This window comes from Typha angustifolia, chromosome 12 (assembly GCF_048772165.1).
Source record: "Typha angustifolia cultivar Huaian chromosome 12, ASM4877216v1, whole genome shotgun sequence".
NCBI classification, from domain to species: Eukaryota; Viridiplantae; Streptophyta; class Magnoliopsida; order Poales; family Typhaceae; genus Typha; species Typha angustifolia.
The window spans coordinates 1,960,730-1,985,000 of record NC_133250.1 but is presented as its reverse complement, the minus strand read 5'-3'; the positions used below and the strand labels follow the sequence as shown (position 1 = coordinate 1,985,000).

Sequence of the window (24,271 nt, the reverse complement as noted above, 5' to 3'; positions counted from 1 at the left end):
GTTACTTTAAATGGTATGATATGTCGGAAATCCGTAAAGTCAGGTTTGCTGCCATGAAATTGACTGGGAACGCAAATCAATACTGGACCAACGTTGAGACTCTTCGTGAGATTAGGGGTGAGCTTCCAATTGAAATTTGGGTTGACATGAAAAATGAACTAAAACGTAAATACCTCCCACCTTCCTATTACCCTAAGCTTCTAGACAGATGGAACCGACTTACCCAAGGGAGTAAGTCCGCTAAGGATTACATTGCGGCCTTTGATGAATTGCTTGTTCGGTGTAGCGTGATCGAATCAGAAACCCCTATGCAAATCTTGTCCAGATTTAGGGCTGGTCTACGTGAAGAATTGAGAAGTGAACTTTTTGCTCGTAATGTTGATACTTTGGAAAAGGCTTACAGCTTAGTTCAAGACTTAGAGGAGTCTAGACCTAACCACATCCCAAGAAATTATGAAACAAGAACTCAAATTCATAAATCCTCCACAGGTCCTCATCAAGCCAAATCTATTAGTCAATCTTTTAATCGATCTACCCCTAGCCCTTCACAACCCAAGGTAGAATACAAAGGTAAAAACATTGAGAAAGACTTTTCTAAGATTAATCCTCGGGTCAAATGCTATAAGTGTCAAGGCTATGGACATGTTGCTGCAAATTGTGCAAGCCCATATAAAATAAGTTTAATTGAGGAACCCTTCGAAGAAGACCCTGAGCAAGACTTTGATGGGTATGTTCACCATGTAGACGGTGAAGAAGGAGATTTTGAAGATGAAGAGGAAGAAAATACCCTAGGGTGCCTGAGGCACATAGACTCCACAAGGTTACATGTTGTTCGATGTGCCCTCTCTCAACCTAAAGTCAATGATGATTGGAGGCGCAACTCCATTTTCCACACGTTCACGAAAATTGGAGGTAAAAATTGTAAAGTAATTGTGGATAGTGGCAGTTGTATAAATGCCGTGTCCTCCACCATTATTTCAAAACTAAATCTGAGAGCAGTTTCCCATCCTAATCCTTACAAGGTTTCGTGGATTAATTCAACCACGCTGGAAATAAAAGAGCGCTGTTTGGTTCCAATTGAATTCACGACTTATAAGGATAAAATCTGGTGCGATGTTTTGACCATGGATGTGGGTCAAATTATCCTTGGAAGGCCTTGGCTATTTGATAATGATGTGCATATTTATGGCCGTTCAAATATCTGCGTGTTTGAACATGAGGGTAAGAAAATCAAGATTCTTCCATCACAGCCTAGAGGTGGTAAGATGGAAAAGAAGTCTGATCCCTTCCACTCCAACAATAAAGTCAGCTTGATTAGTGCGAGAGGTATTGAACGTGAGATGAGTAAAGGAGCTCCTATTCTGATTCTTGCGGCTCGAGAAATTCTAAATGAGCCTAGTGAATCGATTCCTTTTGAAGCCACTGCTGTGATTGAGGAATTCTCGGATGTCTTTCCAGAGGATCTCCCGGATGAACTGCCACCAATGAGAGATATTCAACATGCTATCGATTTCGTCCCGGGTGCATCTCTTCCTAACTTGCCTCATTATAGACTTAACCCAACTGAACACGCTGAACTAAAACGACAAGTTGATGAGTTATTGAGAAAAGGCTTCCTGAAGGAAAGCTTAAGCCCTTGCGCAGTTCCCGCATTGTTAACGCCAAAGAAAGATGGAACCTGGCGTATGTGCGTCGACAGCCGCGCTATTAATCGAATAACGGTAAAATACCGTTTCCCCATTCCTCGTCTGGATGACATGCTGGACATGATGGCAGGGGCCACAATATTTTCAAAGATAGATTTAAAAAGTGACTATCACCAAATTCGTATACGCCCTGGCGATGAATGGAAGACTGCGTTTAAAACAAAAGATGGGTTATATGAATGGACAGTTATGCCTTTTGGCTTGACTAATGCTCCGAGTACTTTCATGAGAGTGATGACTCAAATATTACGACCTTTTATGGGACAATTTTTAGTCGTATACTTTGATGACATCCTTATCTATAGTCGATCTCGGGAGCAACATATAGATCATCTTCGTCAAGTCTGCGCTGTCTTAAGGAGAGAGCAATTGTATGCAAACCCTAAGAAATGTACGTTTTTGACAAACAAAATTGTTTTCTTGGGTTTCATTGTCTCATCTGAAGGAGTGTCTGCTGACCCTGATAAGGTCAAAGCTATCAAAGAGTGGCCTGAACCCCGTACCATAAGAGACGTGAGAAGTTTTCATGGACTAGCTACCTTCTATCGTCGGTTCATCAAAGGGTTTAGTACCATTATGGCTCCAATAACAGAATGCCTCAAGAAAGGTGAATTTAAGTGGTCAGCAAGTGCTACTAAAGCTTTCACTGAAATCAAAAGGAAAATGGTGGAAGCCCCTGTTATGCGACTCCCCGATTTTACTAAAGTTTTTGAGGTCACCTGTGATGCTTCTGGAGTTGGTATAGGGGGAATCCTGAGCCAAGAGGGTCATCCGATTGCCTACTTTAGTGAAAAGCTGAATGAAACTAGACAACGATATACCACGTACGATAAGGAATTTTATGCTGTGGTTCAATCTCTTCGCCACTGGAGGCATTATTTGCTTCCTCAAGAATTCGTAATCTTCTCTGACCATGAAGCTCTTCGCTACCTTAATTCCCAGAAAAAGCTTAATGCCAGACACGGTAGGTGGGTCGAATTTCTCCAGGACTATACGTACACCTTGCGACACAAGTCCGGAGCCGACAACAAGGCAGCTGATGCACTGAGTCGTCGCATGATTCTTCTTTCAAAGATGAACGCAGAAGTAATAGGATTTGATAAGATCAAAACTGAATATGAATCATGTCCGGATTTTCATGAAGTTTACAATTTATTAAGCAATGGAGAGACTCGAGAAATAGATGGTTTCATCGTGCAGGATGGCTATCTATTTAAGTCCCGAAGGTTATGCATTCCTAGCACCTCGTTAAGGGAATTTTTAATTTGGGAATTGCATGCTGGGGGTTTAGCAGGACATTTTGGGCATGCAAAAACTATTGAAGCTACGGAACATCGATTTTTCTGGCCAAGCTTAAAGAGAGATGTTATGAGACTTGTTAGTCGATGTCATACATGTCAACTTACTAAGCAGCGAAAGCAAAATACAGGATTGTACACGCCTTTACCGGTTCCTAATTGCCCTTGGCAAGATGTTAGTATGGACTTCGTGCTTGGACTTCCAAAGACTACCCGAAAGCATGATTCCGTTCTTGTGGTGGTGGATCGATTTTCTAAGATGGCCCACTTTATACCCTGTTCCCGAACTTTTGACGCCTCTCGAGTTGCTAAAATCTATTTTGACGAAATCGTTAAGTTGCACGGGCTACCAAAAACTATTGTATCAGACAGGGATGTAAAATTCACTAGTTATTTTTGGAAAACCCTATGGCATAAGATGGGAACTAAGCTTCAGTATTCAACTGCTTTCCACCCACAAACTGACGGGCAAACTGAAGTAGTCAATAGGAGCTTAGGTAACCTACTGAGAACTCTTGTCGGCGAGAATCTAAGAGACTGGGATCAAAAACTGCCAACTGCTGAATTTGCATATAATAATTCTGTTAATAGATCCATAGGTCTGAGTCCAACTGAGGTAGTATATGGTTATAAACCTAGACAACCTATAGATCTCATTCCTATGTCCCATTATCATAGGTTGTCTGAGTCTGCATCTGCATTTGCATCACATATTCATGACTTGCATAAAGAAATCAGTAACAGAATTGCTCAAAATAATACTAATTATAAAATGCGAGCTGATCTAAGAAGGAGATTCAAAGAATTTAATGTTGGAGACTTTGTGATGGTCCGGATACGTCCGGAACGGTTTCCACCTGGAACTGTCAAAAAGTTGCATGCACGAAGTGCCGGACCTTTTAAAATTCTCAAGAAAATTAATGATAATGCTTATGTTCTAGATCTCCCTAGTGATTTTGGCATCAGTTCTACTTTTAATATTGAGGATCTAGTAGCTTATAAAGGTCCAGATTTTACTCCAGATAACCCACTAGATACTGAGCCTACCTATGAGCCTGTTTATGAGAGACCCTCTTTACCGCCACTTCCCAATATTCCACCTAACACAGCAGACGAAATTGATAAAATTTTAGATGATGAAATTATTTCAACTAGAGAAGGTGGATCCCAACGGTATCTAGTACGTTGGAAAGGACGACCTACATCTGATGACACGTGGCTTGATCGTCACGATTTGGAGGTGCATCACCCTGATACCTTAGAGCAGTATGAGAGCAGCAGAGCAGCACACTCGACGGAGTCGACTTCTCTCCCACCCGGGGAGAATGATGCGGACATCACTGATAGGACGCGATGGCGTGTGTACCAGCGCAGGAGGCGCCGACAGTTGATGATCCCTCCTATAGGGATCTGGTTCTGATTTTTATTTATTTAGGGTGTCTTTTGTTTATTTCCTATGTAGGGTGTTTTTTGCTTAATTCCATTGTAGGTCTATATATAGACCCGTTGTATTTCCTTTGGAGGTTAATGAAAGTTTGTGTGATTTGTTCTCTAGAGAATTTTGGTGTGAAACCTTTTTCTTAGGGTGGAGGTGTGAAACCCCATTCCTTTCCTTCTTATTTCCCTACTTCATTTTTTTCCCCACTACGTTTTGCATCAGTTTGACTATAGGGGAAAATGTATTTTAGACCGAAACTTTGGACGTAACCCTTATGTTTTGGTCTTTATGTCCATAACATATTGTGTAATTTTAACTAACAGCAAATGGTGGTTGAGAATGCGGGATATTCATTTAAAATCCAAATATCCAAAATGCCCTTTCCCAGCAATACTACTGGACTCCCCTTTTCATCGACCACTGCTGATAAGTAGGGTAGTGATATCAAGTTAGTCTATAGACAGACTGTTTGGTTATGGGAGCAGGATATTGTGTCAATAAAACTAGGGTAAGGGCGTGCTGGAAATTTTACACATCTAGTTACACTAAACAAAGTCAACTATTAGGCTGCACTGGTTGAGCAAACAGCAGGGTGCAATATGGACATTAATAGCAAATGATAAGGATCAGCTTTGACAAGTACAAAAACTAGGGTACAAACTGTCATAAGCCCAAAAGGAAGAATGTAAATAAATACATTTTCCCCCTGATTATTGCAATGGATATTGCAAACAGATATAACACCATCTAACATGGAACTACAATGGATTGGAGATAGATGGGCAACTGAAGATTTTACCCTCTCTTCCTCTTCTTCCCCTCTCAAGTCTCATCCACTACGAGAACAGGTCTAGGATCTTGCTTTTCCACTTTGGACATACCTCTCCTCCTCCTTTTCCCCTTTAATGCCCATGACAAGGGCAACCTTTCCCAATAACTCCCACGCACCAACTCTAAGGGATGGTAACTCCGACCTCCATCCCACATCTGAGTGCCCCTCTTTTGCTCGAATTTCACTTCTGGAACCATGGGGTGACATCAAACCAAGCTCGAGCTGACTTAAATATTGGCCAACCCAAACACAAGCTAAGTAAATTTCAACTTGAACTTGAGCTTGCACTGTTATGATCATTAGATAAGTGAAGTTAAGGGTATCTCAAGAGCTCAACTCACTTTTACCTCTAGCATTGGACAAAGCTATGAACACAGGAAATCGATGACACTGTTAAGCAGCATACAATCAATATATGTGGTTAGTGCAAGCAATTAATGGATGAACAAGCTTATGCAGATATATTATATGTTGAAATCTACAATAACAACTATAATTTGGTAATTCAAAAAAATTAATCCCGACTATACCATGTGAAAAATGGTGAAGATTGCTGGATATAGAGCCGTAGATGGAAAATTACAAGATAATCTGTACCAACTAGAGATTAGGGACTTCTAACAAATTGTCTCTATGGTAAAAGGTAGACGTTGACAGATACCAAGGTTTGGAAGTTCTATCTACTTCATATCAAAAACATTTGGAGTTGACTAAAAATCAAATCATGTATTCCATGTTAAAGATATTACTAAATGTTGATTTATGAATGCAAAGAAGATGAAAGCAATGGACAAGATGATAGAGTTATGATTTAAAGTCTACATGTAGAGGGTCTATAATTAAAACATTAAAATTAATATCTAGTCTAATGGAACTGTGAATCATTAAATTACACAAAGATTCATGGTTCATTTGGATTATAAATTCTAGATGGTAATTCAGAACAAGATAAAAGTGTAGGATGATTTTAGGGATCTTTCATGTTTCCTAGAAAATCAAGATGACAAAACAATAAAATTGTCACCTTTTGACTCGTTGCTATTGTTCATCACGCTCTAGTGATATATGAGAAGGTAGGAATAAAAAACATAAGCTTTTAACAATAAGATTCTGTTTGCAACAGTGCCTGCTTGAAATAATTTACTTTGAATCATAATCTGCAATGTCCATATAAGACAGTGGTTATGTGTCTAAGATTCAAGACAGCAGAAAAGAATTTAGGTCATATTCGTAAGTTTGTGCTATTAGGTGTCAGACTTACACTCATCCATCTGCATCGTAAGGCCACATCTCGAACAGTTTTGTCTTGCAACTGCATGGCGATTTTTGCATAGCGAACAATTGCTGATTCAGATCCATACCTTAAATGTGTATAATCACAAAGTCAGAGGTTTCTTATTGCTTAGAAGAAGAAGAAAAAAAAAATTAAAAAAATCATGTCGATGGAAAAGGAAACTGCCAATGTAAATAAAACAAAGATATAACCAAGAGAAATTTGTCATTACAAAAAGAACAAGAAAACAAGAAAGAAACATAATCCTCTGACACAGTTGTTTTCAAGGTGTTCTCTCAAAAGTAGTTAGCAAATTTAACTAGCACCAATATATTCCCAAAAGCATGCAATTATTAACTAATTTAACTTTTAGATAGAGTTAAATAATAAGGATTTAACATAGTGCAATTGTATAATTTATCTAATTATATGCTGCATTAGAAATGAATATTCTCATTGCTAATAGATTACCTATAAAAGAGTGTTTGAATGAATAAGGATACTGTCGATGTAGGGTTAGGGAAAGACAAGACGCGCATAGTGTGTGCATTATCTAGATTATTGGGAAGGTCATTCTTTAGCTTGAATCCATGAGTACTAGTATGCAAGAGGCAAGCTTTACTGTCACATAATGCTAGCACACTACAGATCTGACACAATATTGGTGTATTAAATACTAGTGAGGTTAGATATGCATCACACTCATGAATTATACTAGGCTACATGCCACAAATAGATTCATCTCAAGCATTTTATCTTCTTCTACCACACATAAAAGATTAGTCAAAACTCAAAATAACATTTTTCTCCCCATGTGTTCTTTCCATAACTGGCATGGGTTCAAATCAGAACTGCATCATTATCTTTGCACTAGTCTTACTGCTAATAAAACACAAAAAGCATCATGCAAGAAATATCTATGAATTGATAATATATTATCAAATAATTCCCTAATCAAATGAATTATTTCATTGACAGGATACTACCAGCCTTAAAAGAGGCCATACATCAGAAAGTTCATAGGAACACAGATGCTTACTCTTGAGAATAAAAATTCATGACTTCACACAATTAATTGAAAGAATTAATCATGAAAAGTTTGTACAGGATAGAAAGAAAAATTTATTAGAAAGCTGCAAAGTACCTACCTTTAGAAGGATATCCTGCAACCGTATGCACAAAAATGATAACTTAAAATCCCTAAACTTCTAACCGATTACTGTAATTATAAAGAATTTCTTAAATCTCCCACTGAGCATAGATGCAGTAATGCTGGATAGATAATGATTGCGTAGAATAAATGGTACTTCATTAAATCTCCAAGAACCCATCCTAAATCTGACCTTCAGAACCCAAAAAAATGCCATTAAAAAGCAAAATTCCAAAATTCCAAACAAACAACTAGCAACGAAAAATAAAAAACCCCAAGCATCCAAAGAAAAAGAAAGAGACCCAATCTCTAGAATTCAAAAGATTTACACTTACTTATTAAGCCCTTCTTCGAGAACAGCTTGCTCCTCCGCCGACCACTCGGAGGATAAACCAGGGTCATGCTTTAAAGCCTGCGCCGAATTCCCCGGCGCTGCAGTCCCCGTGCTACCATTGCTAGGGTTTCCGGCGGCGGCACCACCTCCTCCTCCTCCACCTCCACCACCTCCTCCGTGGTTCCCATCCTGATTCCCCGATGGATTCGCGTTTGCACACATCCAGAACCAAAACCTACCTCTCAAATTCCCCCAATTCTCCTCCGGTTCCCGCCAATTTCAACTACTCTTCTCCCAACGAAAAAGATTGCTCAACAAATGAACTCAAATTGGTACAAGGAGAACAGATGCAAGAATTTAGAGAAGAAAGGGAGAAAACTCTTCCTTTTTCCTCTCTCTCTCTCTCTCTCTCTCTCTCTGAGATGGGAAGCAATTCTCGTTTTTTGTCTGTGTCTTCTCTCTCTCCTCATGTTAACTTCCCTCTCTATATTTAGAGCATTTTTAAGTTGAGATTTAGATTAGCAAGAACCCAGACATATGATGATGAATGCTATCATTGAATGAACTCGATGCATCGACTACTATTTCTTAGAGGTCAAAGTATTAAATTACATAATTGTCCCTCTTCTATAACAACATTTACATCTGGCCGAAATGTCGTGCCAGCGCAGAGCACACATGTCGATTGGGCTTTTGGAGTTATGGGCTTAGATGTGAGTGTGAGTTGGGACTTCTCAAAATGCACAGAAAAGTCTGGCCCCATCCTTGTTGGAACTCAATGTCAGTCAAACCGATCTTAGTTCGCATCCCAATTGAGCCCAACCCGGCCTAAACTTTATTCTATTTTTAAGTTAAATATATATATTTTTATTATTATGTATTTATGCCTAAAATTAATTTACCTTACTATGTACTTTAGAAAATCTCAACCCAATTCATATATTTATGATTAAAGTGAAACCGATGATTTTTCCGTTAAACTTAACTAAACGGCGTCAAAATAATTAAGATACCCTATCGTGTTTGTTAGAGAAGACATGCATGTTTTAAGATAATATCACTAAGCCCCCGTTCACTTGGAGAATAAGGGTGGAATAGACATAAGTATTCTAATTTTTAAAACCAGAAGAAAAGGCTAATACTAGTATAAACTATTGCAATATTAAGTTCAATACTATTATAAGATGTAATAATTACATTTGATGTGATATAAAGTTGATATTAAAATAATTAAATTGTATTGAAAATTAGTGATGCTTTAAACCCAATAACAAAAGTACCCCTGACTATATGTTAAATAGTAAATAGTATGGGGCCTTTCTACTGCGAACTTCCTCGCATTGTGCAGGGTTATAGTACTGGGTTATAACCTCGCACTTTGGTGTGCAGGGTATTACCCTGCACTATGCGAGGTTATAACCCCGCATTTGGGTGTTCATTGATGCTACTTGGTGAGGTTGTCGGAGCGATCGTGGGCAAGGGTGGAGATGTTGCCCCACCATAGGGAGACGAAATCGAGGAGGGACAGGGAGGCACGACAAAGGAGGACAAGATCGTCGCAGGCGAGGACGGCGATGAGGTGGAAGGATAGGGAAGAGGAGGTCAATGCGATGGTGAGGGTGACGTGGGAGTCGGAGAGGAGACGAGGGAGGAAGTGGGAGGAGAGAAAGTAGAGGGCCGCGACAGAGACCTTGTGGTTGGGGGATGAGAGATCGGATCGGGTCGAAGATGAGCATGTTCTAGAGGTTAAGAGTAAGGTTGAGCGAGCAGAGGAGGTCGAACGTGAGTTTCTTGCAAACAGCGGAGAAGGGGGAGCTAATGATCTCATCGTACGTGATCTTGGTGACGTAGGAGACGTTGTGGTCGATAGTGGAATGCTGGAGGGCTCAGAGGAGCGCACTAGATTGCTTGAGGGTGTTGGTTACCCCGCATTGTGCGGGGTAATACCCCACTTTGTGCGGGTATACGGGGCTACCTTTGGAGATGAAAGAGAGAAGATAGGAACTGTTACTAATATGATTAGTATGTTGTCATCTCAAAGGGTAAAATTATAATCTTGGGTTATTAATAAATAATTTTTAGAAAGTTGTATGCAGTAAGATAAGAGAAAATATTGAAATAGTATACTAGGATAATGTAAAATGTTGTTTAGTTACTGCTCTAGAATAAGCCTATTCCTTCCTATTTCACAAGTGAACGAAGGCTAAATGATTAAAATAGCCATTGTGTTTAGTTAAATTTAATAAAAAAACTAATTATCCCACTTTACTCATAAATATAGATACTGGATTGAAACCTTTTGAAATATATTAGGGTAAACTAATTTTAGGTACAAGTACATGATAGTAAAATGTATGTACCCTTTTATTTTTTATCCAAGAGGAAGTTCTCTAGACATTGATCATTAAGAAATTGAGTTACATGAAATGGTCCAAATCAGCACTCTCAACTCTTACAAGAGAAGTTTTTGAGAGCATATATACTGAGCTAAGTTATGACCTATCACATTATTCAATTGTTAGTATAATTGATACCAATGTGAGGGAGTTTTAGCTAGTAGATCCTTGCCTTTATTGACACTAAAAAAATATTTACATGGCACTAAAAAAGTTATTTGCTAGCTAGGCGTGGCGGGCCTCACTATCACTACAACAATAACCATCGTTTCTCGCACCGACTCCTCTCTCTCTCTCTCTCTCTCTCTCTCTCTTCTTTCACTCAAATTCTCTCTCTCCCTTGGATTTCGGATGCCACCCCTAGAACCTTGCCACTGCCACCGCCCCTCCCCCAATAGCCGCTAGTGAGGAGCCTCCTCATCCTCCTCTCCTTTCTTATCTCTTCTTTATTCTCTTTCTTTCACCTCTTTCCTTTGAGCTACCACTAAGAGGCCAACCAGTAGTGGCCGATCCCTTCCCTACCAACTCGGCTCCCTCTCCTCTCATGCTCCCTCCCATTCTCTTTCCTCTTCTCTTCTCCTCTATTACAATATTGTTGGGCTCGGCCGAACACTATAGTAGATAGTGCTAGAGCCCAACACTATAGCATTGGGATTTGTATTTCCTTTTCTTAATTAGTTTAATAATATATACACACAGACGTAATTATTAGCTAAGTATAATTAGTACAATTATTAATTAATTTTAATTATAAATATTTATATATTAATATATCTATAGCTTATTTATTATTATTTGAATTAACACATATAGTTTTATTAAAAATAATTAATATATCTTCATCTTCTTTCCTCTTCTTTGATGGTATTGCTTCTTCTTCTATCATTAAGTTCTTTTTCGTTTTCATTTTCTTTTTAATTTTCTTCTATTATTTAATTAATTTTTTATATAAGTCACTCTAATCGCTCTTAATTAATAAATAAAAAATTTAATTAGAGATAGTAGTGAGATATTATGATTATTTAAATGATTGAAAGTATAATTCTGCATGATTATTATTATTATGATTATTTAAATTACTGAAAGTATAATTTCGCATTATTATTATTTGTTACCATGTAAATTGTAATTGTGGAGTATATAAATTCTGCGGTATATAAAAAAGCAACAAAAATTGTACAAAAATAACAAAATTTTCTATTATTATTATTATTATTATTATTATTATTATTATATGTTTTCTTAATCCTTCTCTTTCTTTTTTCTTTTTTTATTTAATAAATTATAATTATTTTACCACTATCTCAGTTTAATCTTTTATTTTATTAATTAAATAGCGATGGATAGAAAAATAGAGAGAATGATTAAGGGATAAAGAAAAAAGAAAAAGAAGAAGAAGCAATAGAAAAAAGGGAAGAAATAGAAGAAATGAAAAATATATTAATAACTTTCATAAATATAATAATATTTTTTTTTAATAATTTTCTTTGTTTTTACTATACATGACATAATCTACATACTTCACGATTACAATTTACATAGAAATAAATAATAATTACTATTTATTTAATTATAATTATATCTAATTAAATTTTTATTTCATTAATTAAAAAGTGATTAGAGATATTTATATAGAAGAAAAAAAAGAATAATTAAAAGATATAGGAAAAGAAGAAAGAATAAGTATAAGAAGAAGCCACAATAGAAGAGAAAAAGAAGAACAAGATACAAGGAGGAAGAAGAATTAGAATTAGGATAAGCAAACATATTAACAATTTTTGTAAATATTATAATAGATTTTATTTATTATTATAATTTACATAGAAATAAATAATAATCATATAAAGTCATTTTTTTATTATTCAACTAATCATAATTATCTCACCATTATCTCCAATTAATCTTTTATTTTATTAATTAAAGAGTGATTAGAGAGATTTATATAAGAAAAAAAGATTAAGAAATATAAAAAGGAAGAGCATAATAATAATAATAATAATAATAATAATAATAATAATAAACCGTAGCAGTATATAATGTAGAAGATGAACAAAATGAAGAAGAAGAGGAAGAAGAAGAGTACCAAATTACTTTTCATTATTATAGTATCCGATTAATATTTAATAAAACACTAAATATTGAAAGGACAAAGCTGAAAGGAAAAAAAGACAACAAAAATATATCATCTGCAAAGGAAACAAAAAGTGGTCCGACCCACAAAAGAAAACGTAGACTTTTGGTACAAATAACCCCAAAAAATGAAACAGAACGTAGACTTTTGGTACAAATAACCCAAAAAATGAAACAGAGATGAACAGAGAAAAGGATGCATGTAATAAAATTCGAATTATTAATTACATTGTGATTTATTAATCCACTGGTTTTTCAATAATTTATTTTAATTCATTTCTTTATTTAATCATGCTCGAATCTCGAGAATCTCAGGATTCTGCTACGTGGAATCTTTTCGCTGCGTCCCATTCCTCGCCCTTCTTCGGAAAACGTTGACTGACGTCATCCTCCGCTGATATGACCAAAATGCCCTTTAACCTTTTTATGGCCTCTTTTAGTTACCCTCCAAAGTAACATCTATGAAAAGAATAAAACAATACCCAGTCTTCACTTTTGCAATATTATACCTTCCCTGTTTTTATTTGCAAAACAAGGCTCTTGATTTTATTTTTGAAATAAACATCCCTTCTCTTGGTGGGCAAATGTTTATAAATTTTCATATAAAGTATATTGATAGATAGGATAATTTTTTTTAAAATTTTTTTCTCGCTTTATATTACATCAAAAATAATTATTTTATTTGTACAGAATATGACTTAATGCTTCCAATGTAATATATCTTGATAAAGATTTGCACCTTTTCGCTGGTCTCTAGTATAGGAGTAAAAATTATTTATAAGTATTTAATTGAAAAATAGCAAGAGAGTTAGATTAGAATTATGTTAATTTAATTGAAAATTAGGTACACTTTTCTCATCCTTTTAGCAATCTTTCATTTTTCCCAAATTGTCGGAGATGAATGGGAGTGAAAGGGATCCAAATTATCCACCCAATTGTATGAAATATCCATTGACCAATATCTAGCGTGGATTTGAACTCTTATTTGTAATTCATTTGGAAATATAAAGGTACAATAATATAGTTCAATAATATACATATCTTCTATGTATTTATGTGAAACCTTATTTATTTGTTTTTTTTATCGTCTTTGTTAGTTACAACTAGGGGTATAAATGAGCTTAGCCGGACCAAGCTAACTCTAGCTCTGACTCGGCTCGAAATTAATTTTAAGTCTATTTTGAGAATCAGGTTTGGCTTAGCTCAACTCGAACTAAGCTCGAGCCTAGCTAAATTGAGCTTGAGCTGAGCTCATGCTTAAATGAAGCTTGTTGTCAAGCCATACACTAGCCTAGTTAGACTAAGCAGGTGTCGAGCCTAAGCTTGAATCAGTTAACCATGACGAGGTGGAGGATGCTTGTCGATAAAGGAGGACTTGAGGAGAAAGAGGAGAAAGTTGTGGAGGTTTGCCAACATATGAGGAGGTGATGAAGGAGGTGGTGGCGGCTTGAGGAAGCTTGCCAATAAAGGAAGTGGTGCCATCTTAACGACAAAGGAGGAGGAGGCGGCGGCGGCAGCATTGACTTACTGACAGAGGAATAGAGGAGGCGATGTCGACTTACTCTCTGAACTTTAAAAAAGAATAAATTTTATTTACTTGTATGCATTTATTAACTTTAATAACCACCTATCAGGAATATGCCACTGATATTAATTCTTTCCAAAATCAATCATAATAATAATTCTAAAAAACTAAAAAGATTTAAAATTTTAAAGAATGAAGTGACAAGTATGATCTTTTATAAGTTTTAAGTAGAAATTATGCAAAGATATCCCAAATATTAAAAAAAGAGTTTTTTTTTTAACAAGAATATAATGGTGGTAGGAAGATGCAAGAAACCTTTTAAGAAAAAGTTATTCAAAGGTGAATCAATCAATTATTTCTATCTCAATAGCTATCAAGGAGATCCAATGCCATGCTCTAACCATGACAACCACAAATATATATATAATTTTTTTCCCTTCCAAGGACCACAATTTTGTTAATTTCTTTGGTGAAGGATAAATGGCATTCTAACAAGCTGGTTTGTGATTGATTAGGACCCAAAGGACTTATCCAATAATAAGAGGCTATCAAACATGCTTGGATATATTTGCTTGGACTAATTTATGGGCAATTGCAAAGTACAATTGAGAATGAATAGAGCTAGGTTTAGAAGACAGTGAAATAAGTTGACTTAAAAGTGATCATGATGTGTAAATGTATAAGTTGAGAGTAACCAACATTAGAGTTTTGATTCTGAGTTTGCCTATCTGTATATTTAATTATCTTTGAGTGCAGCAAAGTAAATTTATTGGTTTCAGAGAAGTCCCCCAAATGAGGAAATTAAAAGGCTTTTATCTTATGATATTCTTAGAGTAAACTATAATTTACACTAAGTAATTTGATCTAGTTTACTCAGTATATATTTCCTGATAGATAGTGGAACGTAATTATAATGTGTTTAGTAATTATAACACAAACAATTCAAAATTTATAAATTCAAATAAAATAACAAAACGTAAATTAAATCTTACAATTTTAAAACGACGACATTGTTAAACGGAAGTGTGAATAGCAATCTTCAACGGTTTTTCTTGGACCCTCGGATATGATGATAGAGACTTATTTTGACGTTTTTTACTTCTCTCTTTTTCTATTAATTTTATAAACGAAATTGATATGATAATTTTCCAATTAATTGATAGAAGTATTTAATAACTCTGAGGCAAACTTTTAAAATCAGTAAGCAACCTTCGGTAGATAACCTTTGAAATTAGAAGGCAACATTTGAGAGTATATTTATTATATATAGATAATTAGAATTTTTCCATCAAAATTACTCACGCATTCTCATTAATTACTCACATGTCTTTTCATTAATGACAAAGACCAGGTATATATAATAAAAAACTAACATTAAACTAATATTTCAAACTGAGGCATTTAACCCTCATAGATAGATTATAGCTATTAGTGAAACAGAATGTATTTTTTCCTATCAAAGTTGGAAAATAAAATTAAGAGATAATTACACCTAGATCTCCTTAAACAATTGTCTATTTCTACATAAACCTCTTCAATTTTCTTTTCGATACCCTTAATTATTTAGAACCTCTGCGATACCTCTTTATCTATAACTTCCACAATTTTATCCTTATTTTAGAAGAAAGAAAAGTTGAGAATAAGATGATATTTAATGTTCTCAATTAACAATATCTATATGTATCAGAGATATTAGATAATTGAGAAAATTAAAGTGTTACATAAAATGAACAAATGACCAAATATAAAATTAAACATTAGTATAGGGGTCTTAGATATAATTAATCTAAAAATTAAGTCAGCTATAGTAAGATTAAAAAGCATATATATCAAGTCTTTGGATGTGAGTTCTATGCTCTGGTTACTACTACACCAGAGTTTATGAACACACTAAGTTATCAGAGTTTATGAACATACTAAGTCTCGCCTTTCATAGATCTAGCTCAGTAAAACTGGTGAACTTGTTCAATATAAGTCATTGAATCAAAAAATAACTTGTTTAGAAATTTATTTCCCACATAAATTACTATAAGTTATTGAACAAGAAGGCAACTTCTTTATCTAAATTATTTTCCTCAACAAGTTATCATATGCTTAGATTAAGTAGGACAGACCTAATCTTACATGATAAAAACTCACCTAAATTGATACTTAATTTTAAAATTAATTATGCACGTAAAAGCACGCCTACTTTGGTAAATATTTCGGTCAGATATTTTCCCACAAGTAAAATATAGAGAAATTTACTAATTGCACCTTATACTTTCCCAAAACATGATTATTTAGTTTTTAATTATTTATTTTGGTTGGGTGAAAATTAACTTATGAATACAATTGGGTTGAACCCTTTCTTTTTCTCAAAATAAAAAGAAAAGAAATAAAAATAATATTTATATGGTAGAGTGTAAATGATAATAAAAATAAGATATAGGGTGTTGATGATAAATTTCCAAACTAGTTTTTAAAGATGTTTTATTAAACACTTAACGTTACATAATAAAAGTTCGAGGGTAGTTTTAAATTAAAATACGCAAAGATATCGTCAATTTTGGATCAAAGAATCTTAATATTATAATATGGACAAAAGTCGAGGGGTAAAGTGATTTTAGTCTAAAGTAAAAGATAAAAAAAAAGTATTTTAATTCAATTTAAAATCACGTGAATCTAGCGAAAAAAGGAAACGATGATTCGGATTCCCCAAAAGAGATAGTGACAAAATGGTAAATTCGTCCTCTTCGAGGTGCATTTCTAAGTTACCGCCGCAATTCCTCTGCCCCACTCCCTTACAGGAGCAGTCTATTTTAGATCTTTTGGTGCTATAAAACCAATAAAAGAGGAGAGAAAAGAAATATGCGGGCGAAGAAGGCAAACTTCTTCTCGAATCTTCTCTCTTTATTCCCTCTCCTAGGTCAGCTAGGGTTTCTGTGCTCGTCCTGGATCGGTGGTGGATCGGTTCTGGGATCCAGCTGCAGAAATTTGAGACGTCGAGCTGAATTCCGTCGGGTTTGATTAATTTTTTTTTCTTTTTTCGGGGTTTTATTGTGGCTCGAAGAACGGCTTTTTTCGCATCAAAATTTGGATTCTTAGGCTGCAAAGATGGTTTGGGAAATGAAACCTAGGGGTTTAGGTTGGTTCTCGAGTGGTCGGCGGAGGGAATAATTAGGTTCCCTTGGCGGGGTTGGTTTCTCGGCATCAAAGGGAGTAAATTACTGTGCCTGAGGTTGAAAGATTCCATTTTTGTGAACGAGAAGAGAGGCAAGAGTTCAAGAAGATGGTTAGATTTGTGATGTCAAGGTCTGAGTTCTTGATTGTTGCGTAGGGATTAAGAAATCACTGGTTGGGTGTCTGCAAGCAATTTCATATGGAGGGACTCACACCTTTGGATTGCGGGACGGGGACTGCGACGCCGGACGACCCATTGACCCTCGCAGCTCTGATGAATTTTGATGGTTATGCAGAACTCTGCAGCCCGTCGACGCGAGAGCAGATTTTCTCCGCTCTGAGCTATTCAACTTTTCAGCAGATGCCTGATACTTGGTCTTCTTATGCATCACCGATAACTATGATAGAATGTAAGGATGGCACTGATAAGAATGGTGATGTCTCTGTTGGTAGTTATTCTGGCTGCAATGAGAAGATAACATCTCAAATGATTAATCTGCAAGATGAGTATTCGGAAAATTCACCTGACATGGGGGGGATATGTAGGAATTCTAGCAATTTTGCTTCAGGTAACAATTCTAACCAGGCTGCTAGTATAGTTCCCAAACGTATTGCCAGCATTTCGTTTGCTGAAAGGATGCTCAAGGCACTCTCCTTGTTTAAGGAGTCATCAGGTGGTGGAATCCTTGCTCAGGTTTGGATGCCTATTAAGCAGGGTGAACAGTATGTGTTGAGTACGTTTGAGCAGCCATTTTTGCTTGATGAAGCTCTGGCGGGGTACCGTGAAGTGTCGAGACATTTCACGTTTTCGGCAAGGGAAGCATCCGGTCTGTTTCTTGGGCTTCCAGGGCGAGTGTTCATCTCCGGGATGCCAGAGTGGACCTCAAATGTTGTCTATTACCATAAGCTTGAGTACCTGAGGGTAGAATATGCACGTAGACATGAAGTATGTGGGTCTCTTGCGGTGCCAGTGTTTGACTCTTCTAAAGGTTCATGTTGTGCAGTACTTGAGCTTGTTACGAGGAAAGAAAAATCTGATTTTTATACGGAGATGGACAGTGTTTGCAATGCTTTGCAGGTCAGTGAAATAGCCCATGTTCTCCTCTAATCCTGGTTCTCGAGGTTAATATTATTTGCCTTTTAGAATTTGCATTTAAATGAGATTTTAGCTTCCTGGGTCTTAGTCCAGATGTCCTCATTCTCTCTTGCAACCATTTCTTCATTTGGGTGGCAGTTCAGGAATCCAAATGAGTTGGAAAATATGAACAAATTTATACACTAAGTGACTAGGCCTTTTATCTAAACTAGTAATTGCCTAATCTGTCTACAACTTATACATCTGAACGTGAAGCAATTGTACAATCCATATGGGTAACATATACCAAATTCACATAATCAATATTTGTGCATGGGAGGAGCTGCGGAGGGTTTATTTTTAATAAATAACAGCACTAGTGCAAGACATGTCCTTGATTTGTAGTGTCATTATTAGTAGATTACATGTCTGAACCAACTTTGTTTTTCATTACTAGATCTCTTCTGCAAGAAAGAAACTAAGCAGTCTAAGCTCTATATGTTGTAATTATGGGAGAGCTACTGTGCAAAGAGTAAGGAAAAAGTTTAGACAAAAAGAGAAGAAAACTGCCCACTTGCTTATCTAGGTGGCCTTAACGAAGAGCCATCTTTTCAAATCTTTAGACTGATCTTGCTAAAATGGAATAAAATACAGTCAAGTTACAATTTCTGAAATTTAAACAATAGCAGTCTTATCTGGAATTCTGGATATGTGGCTTCTAATTGTAGCACAAGTATGGCCGGTTGGGTTTCCCGCTTCTTCTTCTTTTATTTTCTTTCTTTCTTTTTCTTTTTTTTTTTTCATTTGGACTTGTTATATATGTGCCTATGTATGACCTTTATGATCACTGGTCTACCTTGCCTAAGAATATTCGATGAACTATACATGTTAGAATACACAATTGCAACAGTAAGCATACAAGATGAGCTCAATACATCTTGATAACATGTGTAGGTATGAACTTTATTTATATACTTTTATCTTTTTTAACTCATTAATCATATCTTTATGTTTTGACAATGTTCAGTACTTTTGCAGGCTGTGAATTTGAGGACTGTGAAAGCCCAGGCTTATCAGCAGGTAGTTATCTATACTGTTTTTCATAATCAATTAGTTAACTGACACACATACTTATGAGATGGGGAAAAATTCTGCTTATGGTTCTTAATTAGATGGTTTCTCACTTCTTATGTAACTTATTTGCAGAACTTCACAAAGAACCAAAAATCTGCATTCACAGAGATATTGGATGTTTTGAGAACCATTTGCCATGCTCACATGCTACCTTTGGCACTTACATGGTATTCTATTTGCCATGATGATCAAAATCTTTATGTCTCTTTGGAAAACAATGATCAGGAGGTACAATCAAGTATAAGTAAGAAAACTATGCTCTGCATCCAGGAAGAAGCTTGTTATCTCCATGATATGAGAATGCAAGGTTTTCTTCATGCTTGTGCTGAACATCGCCTTGAGAAAGGACAGGGCATTGTTGGAAAGGCACTTCAGTCAAATCACCCTTTTTACTCCTCTGATGTAAGAGACTATGGCATACGTGAGTATCCACTTGCGCATCATGCTCGTAAGTTTGGTCTGCGTGCTGCTGTTGCAATCAGGCTAAGGAGCACATACACTGGCAATGATGATTATATATTGGAGTTTTTTCTTCCAGTTAATTGCAGAGGTAGTGATGAGCAACAGCTGCTGTTAAATAACCTCTCCTGTACAATGCAGAGAATTTCTAGGACTTTGCGAACCATTTCTGATACGGAAATTGTTGGGGATGATGTCAACAAAGAAATAGTTCATAAGGGAGCAGGAATAAGATATCCATCAACTGATTTATCTGCGAATTCCTCTCAGCATATAGACAGTGACAGTCAACTGATAACAAAAATGACTTTTGGAAATCAAAATGTAGGGAGTGATGAGCAAGGAGGAGCTGTGCAGCCTGACAGGGTGCTTACTGTCTTGACTTTATCTTATATTTATGTTTTGAATCTTTGATATAAATGCTCATGAAGCCTGAGGATGGATCAGATATTCTTTACTTCCCAATGAGGAAAACTAGGTTTATGAGTAGAATGGTCCATGGAGCAATAAGATTTTACCGTAGATAAATTTACAACCAGCCTTATAAACTTTACATGGAGCCACAGTTAGAGATTCTACCTTTTTACATACATCAATCTTGCCTCTACTTTCTTGTAATTATTAGGTTATATGATCTTCTAGTGTTTCTTTGTGTTCATCCCATGTGGTACACATGTTTTCTGCATGTTCTCTAGTTCAGATATAGTTAATACTTTGTTCTTCAATTCAATTATCTGGCTCTGTAATGGATGGATGGAAAAGATAATCCAGAAGTAATTTATTATACTTGCAACCTAGTTCTAATTTCTAATCTTTTAGGTTGAGTCCTAGTCAGACTGTCCAACATAAACCATGTTTAGTTGATTTTGGATAGTTCCAACTTTTAAATTTTAAATAAATGTCTACTGTAGGATAATAGTTCATATGAAATTGAAACTAAGTACCACTACAAAGTCTACTAGCAACTCTGTAATTAGTTCTAGATTGAACCTTGTGAAGATGGATAGAGGTTATACACAAGGTAATGCCAAACAAATGAGAGTTTGATGAAGGTGAAAAAGATTTATGCAATTTTTCTTGAATGTTTTTGTTAGATAATTTAGAGATGAACGAGGTTACATTCTTCAAAGTTCAAGTAATTGGATCATATTCTGTGGCTAAGATACTGAGTAGCAACTACACAATACAAAAGATGCTTACAAACCTCATTTAGTGTACCAACCTTACTGTCCCCTCAAATGTTCAAGGCACATTCCCAGATTCTTTCTATATTTCTTATACTATTCTCTAATTTCTCTTTGTGTATATATATGCATTTGATATTGGACCAAGTATGTGTAGCCTTTCATTTTTTTTTTCCTGCCTGTAATTTTCTTCTCTAAAATATGTATCAATAATCTTGAAATGTTTGCTTGTCAATATCAACAAAGTAAAGAGGTAAGATGACATCTCAGGGATTTAAGAAGATAGAAAAGAGTGAGGCAGGGGCTTTGGAACAATGCAAGAAGTGGCTGATATATCTCCTTTTCATTTTGGCCTCATCGGAAGGCTTATTAATTGCCTGCATGATTTTTCTAATAGCATGATCTGGTTTGTGGCAAAGTTATATTATCTAATGCACCACTTCCACATTGCTGGTCTTCTATATATCTTTTGGGGAAAACTGTGTCCTTTTTGCCGTTTATGAGTTATTTCAAATACTGTGTTATGCGGGGATACTTCAAATGCCATGTGTGGTTGAAATATGCTTAGGGTTCCTGGAGAAAACATCCAAATTCGTTTCAGCATAGATTGCTTGGAATTATATTGATGTTCTGATCTGTTTGAAGCCCTTCATTCTTGCTTTAAAAATAGAATCAAGCATATCTAGTTGTTAATGATCTCAAAACCACTATACATGCTAATTTTGCTCTTGTTTTGTTAGTTGACATGATATCTCTATTAGACCCTTTACATCTGTCATCTTTGGACAGATATTTATAAAACCTTGCTTCTTGGAAAACTTTTAATGTGACTGAGCACAATGGTTAAGTCCTTTAGACAGAAGATGTCTACATGACCACGTACTTTATCACCCAGCAGAGTGTGATGAATTCTCTATACTGCTTCAAATTCATGGCATTATTTTCTCAAATGTCGATAATTTTGAGTTGCTGAAGTCATAATGTTGAGTTTGCTAATAAAATAAAAGAGAGGCACTAATAAGGTTGCTTGTTCATTTGATTTCATGGGTTGATGTGGTGATAGGATTGAACATCATTGTAATTCTGTATTGCAGTTGAAATCATGCTTGATGAGGCACCCGGAGAAAAAACGTAGCATGGCTGAGAGGAATATTAGTTTAAGTGTTCTTCAGCAATACTTCTCTGGGAGTCTGAAGGATGCTGCCAAGAGCATTGGTGGTGAGTTATGCAGGCTATCTTTAGCAGGAAAATAGACCTTATAATAATCAAATCCTTACAAGATAGCTTTTTCGCATATTTCCATAGAAGTTAAAGGAAACAGAATATGATGATTATGTTTGGAGGTTTTTTTTTTAATATTTTGTCATTATCATTATGACAGTTTGCCCTACGACCTTAAAACGGATATGTAGGCAACATGGGATCTCGAGATGGCCATCTCGCAAGATAAACAAGGTCAACCGTTCTTTAAAGAAGATACAGAATGTGATAAACTCGGTACAAGGCGTGGAGGGAGCACTGAAATATGATCCTGCTACTGGATGTCTCATCGCAGCAGTCTCCTCACCTGAGAAAACAGCATCGAGAACCCTTGACCACACAGGTCGTGATGTCAGACATGTCTTTGAAAGTGAACACCCTGATAAAAAATTACAACCAGAATACCCTTTAATTGATGATAGAAACCAAACAGAGAGTTCAGGTAAATTACAGCATCCCACTATGCTCAAAAGTGAGAGGGATGAATTCAGTGTTCCTGTGAATAATTGTGTTAATGTTTGCAAATATACTGGTCCTGATGGAGGCGTCTTGGAGCATGCTAATGTTGTAGATGCATCTGGATTGCCACTGCATTCTAGAGTTATCACCAAAGCTTCCTATCCTATGGAAGAAGCAGGCTATCAAGGTACTTCTGAGAAGGTCAGCTCATGTTTTGAGAGCCTTGGAGACCAGATGAAATTGAGGAGCACCTCTTCTGTGGCAGGACTGAACAAAATGAATGTTAAAATAGATAATGATGATGGGGTCATGGAACACAGCCATCCTTCTACTTCCAGTATGACAGATTCTTCCAGTGGCAGTGCATCAAGTCATCTTACTTTCAAGAAAAGCTCAAAATGTTCGCTGATAACTGAAAGCGGCCCTGCCATCACAGTTAAGGCTACTTACAAGGGCGACACTGTGAGGTTCAAGTTCTTACCATCCATGAGTTGCCAAGACCTTTTCGAGGAAATAGCGAAGAGATTCAAATTGTTAACTGAGGCATTCCAGCTGAAATACATGGATGATGAGGAAGAATGGGTAATCCTGGCAAGTGAATCCGATCTGCAAGAATGCCTTGATGTATTGGAGTCTATTGGTTCCCGTAGTCTAAAACTTCAAGTTCGAGATGTTCCATATGTTTTTAGCAGCCCAGCCAGCAGTAGCTGCCTGCTTATGGAACCATAAGGCCCTTAAAATATGACAACATACAGTCAAGATATTTGATTAGTCTTAGTTATTTTGGCTGATCTGTTTAAGCATTTAGCAGAAATAGGAAAGTGTTTGTTTCAGTTAGGGCAGGATATGTACTTCATATCATCATGTAAATATTGTAATTGTAGATATATGCAAGAGTATGAAGATGTTGAATCCTATGGATTGTAGTCAAGCAACTTCATATATCCTGTGCACAATTGCCTCTGGCTGTCCTCGTACAGTTTCCACTTTTGTATACGTGTTTTTGACCTCCCAATTCCCATGCTATATTTCGTTTCCTCTTCATACTTATGTTGTGCTAAAGAACCCACAGATTTTATATCTATGTTGTCCTAGAGATCTGGCTGTCTTCTACAAGTAAGTGTAGATAAGTTATTTGAATTACAAACTATCATATTCAAGATTTTTTTTGGTTGTATCAGCCATTTGAGAAAATGATACATTTTAGTTGTATGGATAGATTCGGCTGTTTATTTCAGATGATTCCGGTTGGAGGTCGGCTAATCGGTTGTACCGGCTGATCGAAACTTCAATCTATACTTCAAATCATTGAAACTGGCAAAAAAGAACTCTAAAGGTAAGACTGAGTACATCTTGCACACCCTGGGCCAGGCATTTGCATCAACCTCGACAATGGAACATCCTTCTTGGAACAGTTTTCATGCACCTGCATCATGCAGACGTGGATTGCTTGAAA

The 24,271-nt window shown here is 36.1% G+C and overlaps 2 protein-coding genes across 2 annotated transcripts in view; one reads left to right on the top strand and one right to left on the bottom strand.

Annotated features, from left to right (window-relative positions):
* The window catches only part of LOC140771588 (uncharacterized), a 16,908-nt gene extending 8,344 nt beyond the window's left edge, over window positions 1-8,564 (bottom strand). Inside the window, exons 1-2 of the mRNA XM_073113142.1 lie at window positions 8,033-8,564; window positions 6,536-6,635 (exon numbers count right to left, since the gene is read on the bottom strand). Coding sequence (XP_072969243.1) covers window positions 6,536-6,635; window positions 8,033-8,253 — 321 coding nt within the window. The 5' untranslated portion in view covers window positions 8,254-8,564. The remainder of the gene's footprint in view (window positions 1-6,535; window positions 6,636-8,032) is intronic.
* Window positions 8,565-16,913: 8,349 nt separating this feature from the next.
* Window positions 16,914-23,853, top strand: LOC140771790 (protein NLP2-like). Its single transcript, XM_073113488.1, has 5 exons — window positions 16,914-18,322; window positions 19,358-19,399; window positions 19,526-20,278; window positions 22,191-22,314; window positions 22,478-23,853. Exons 1-5 carry the CDS (start codon window positions 17,444-17,446, stop codon window positions 23,542-23,544), a joined length of 2,865 nt encoding a protein of 954 aa, XP_072969589.1. The 5' UTR covers window positions 16,914-17,443; the 3' UTR covers window positions 23,545-23,853.
* Window positions 23,854-24,271: the final 418 nt, after the last annotated feature.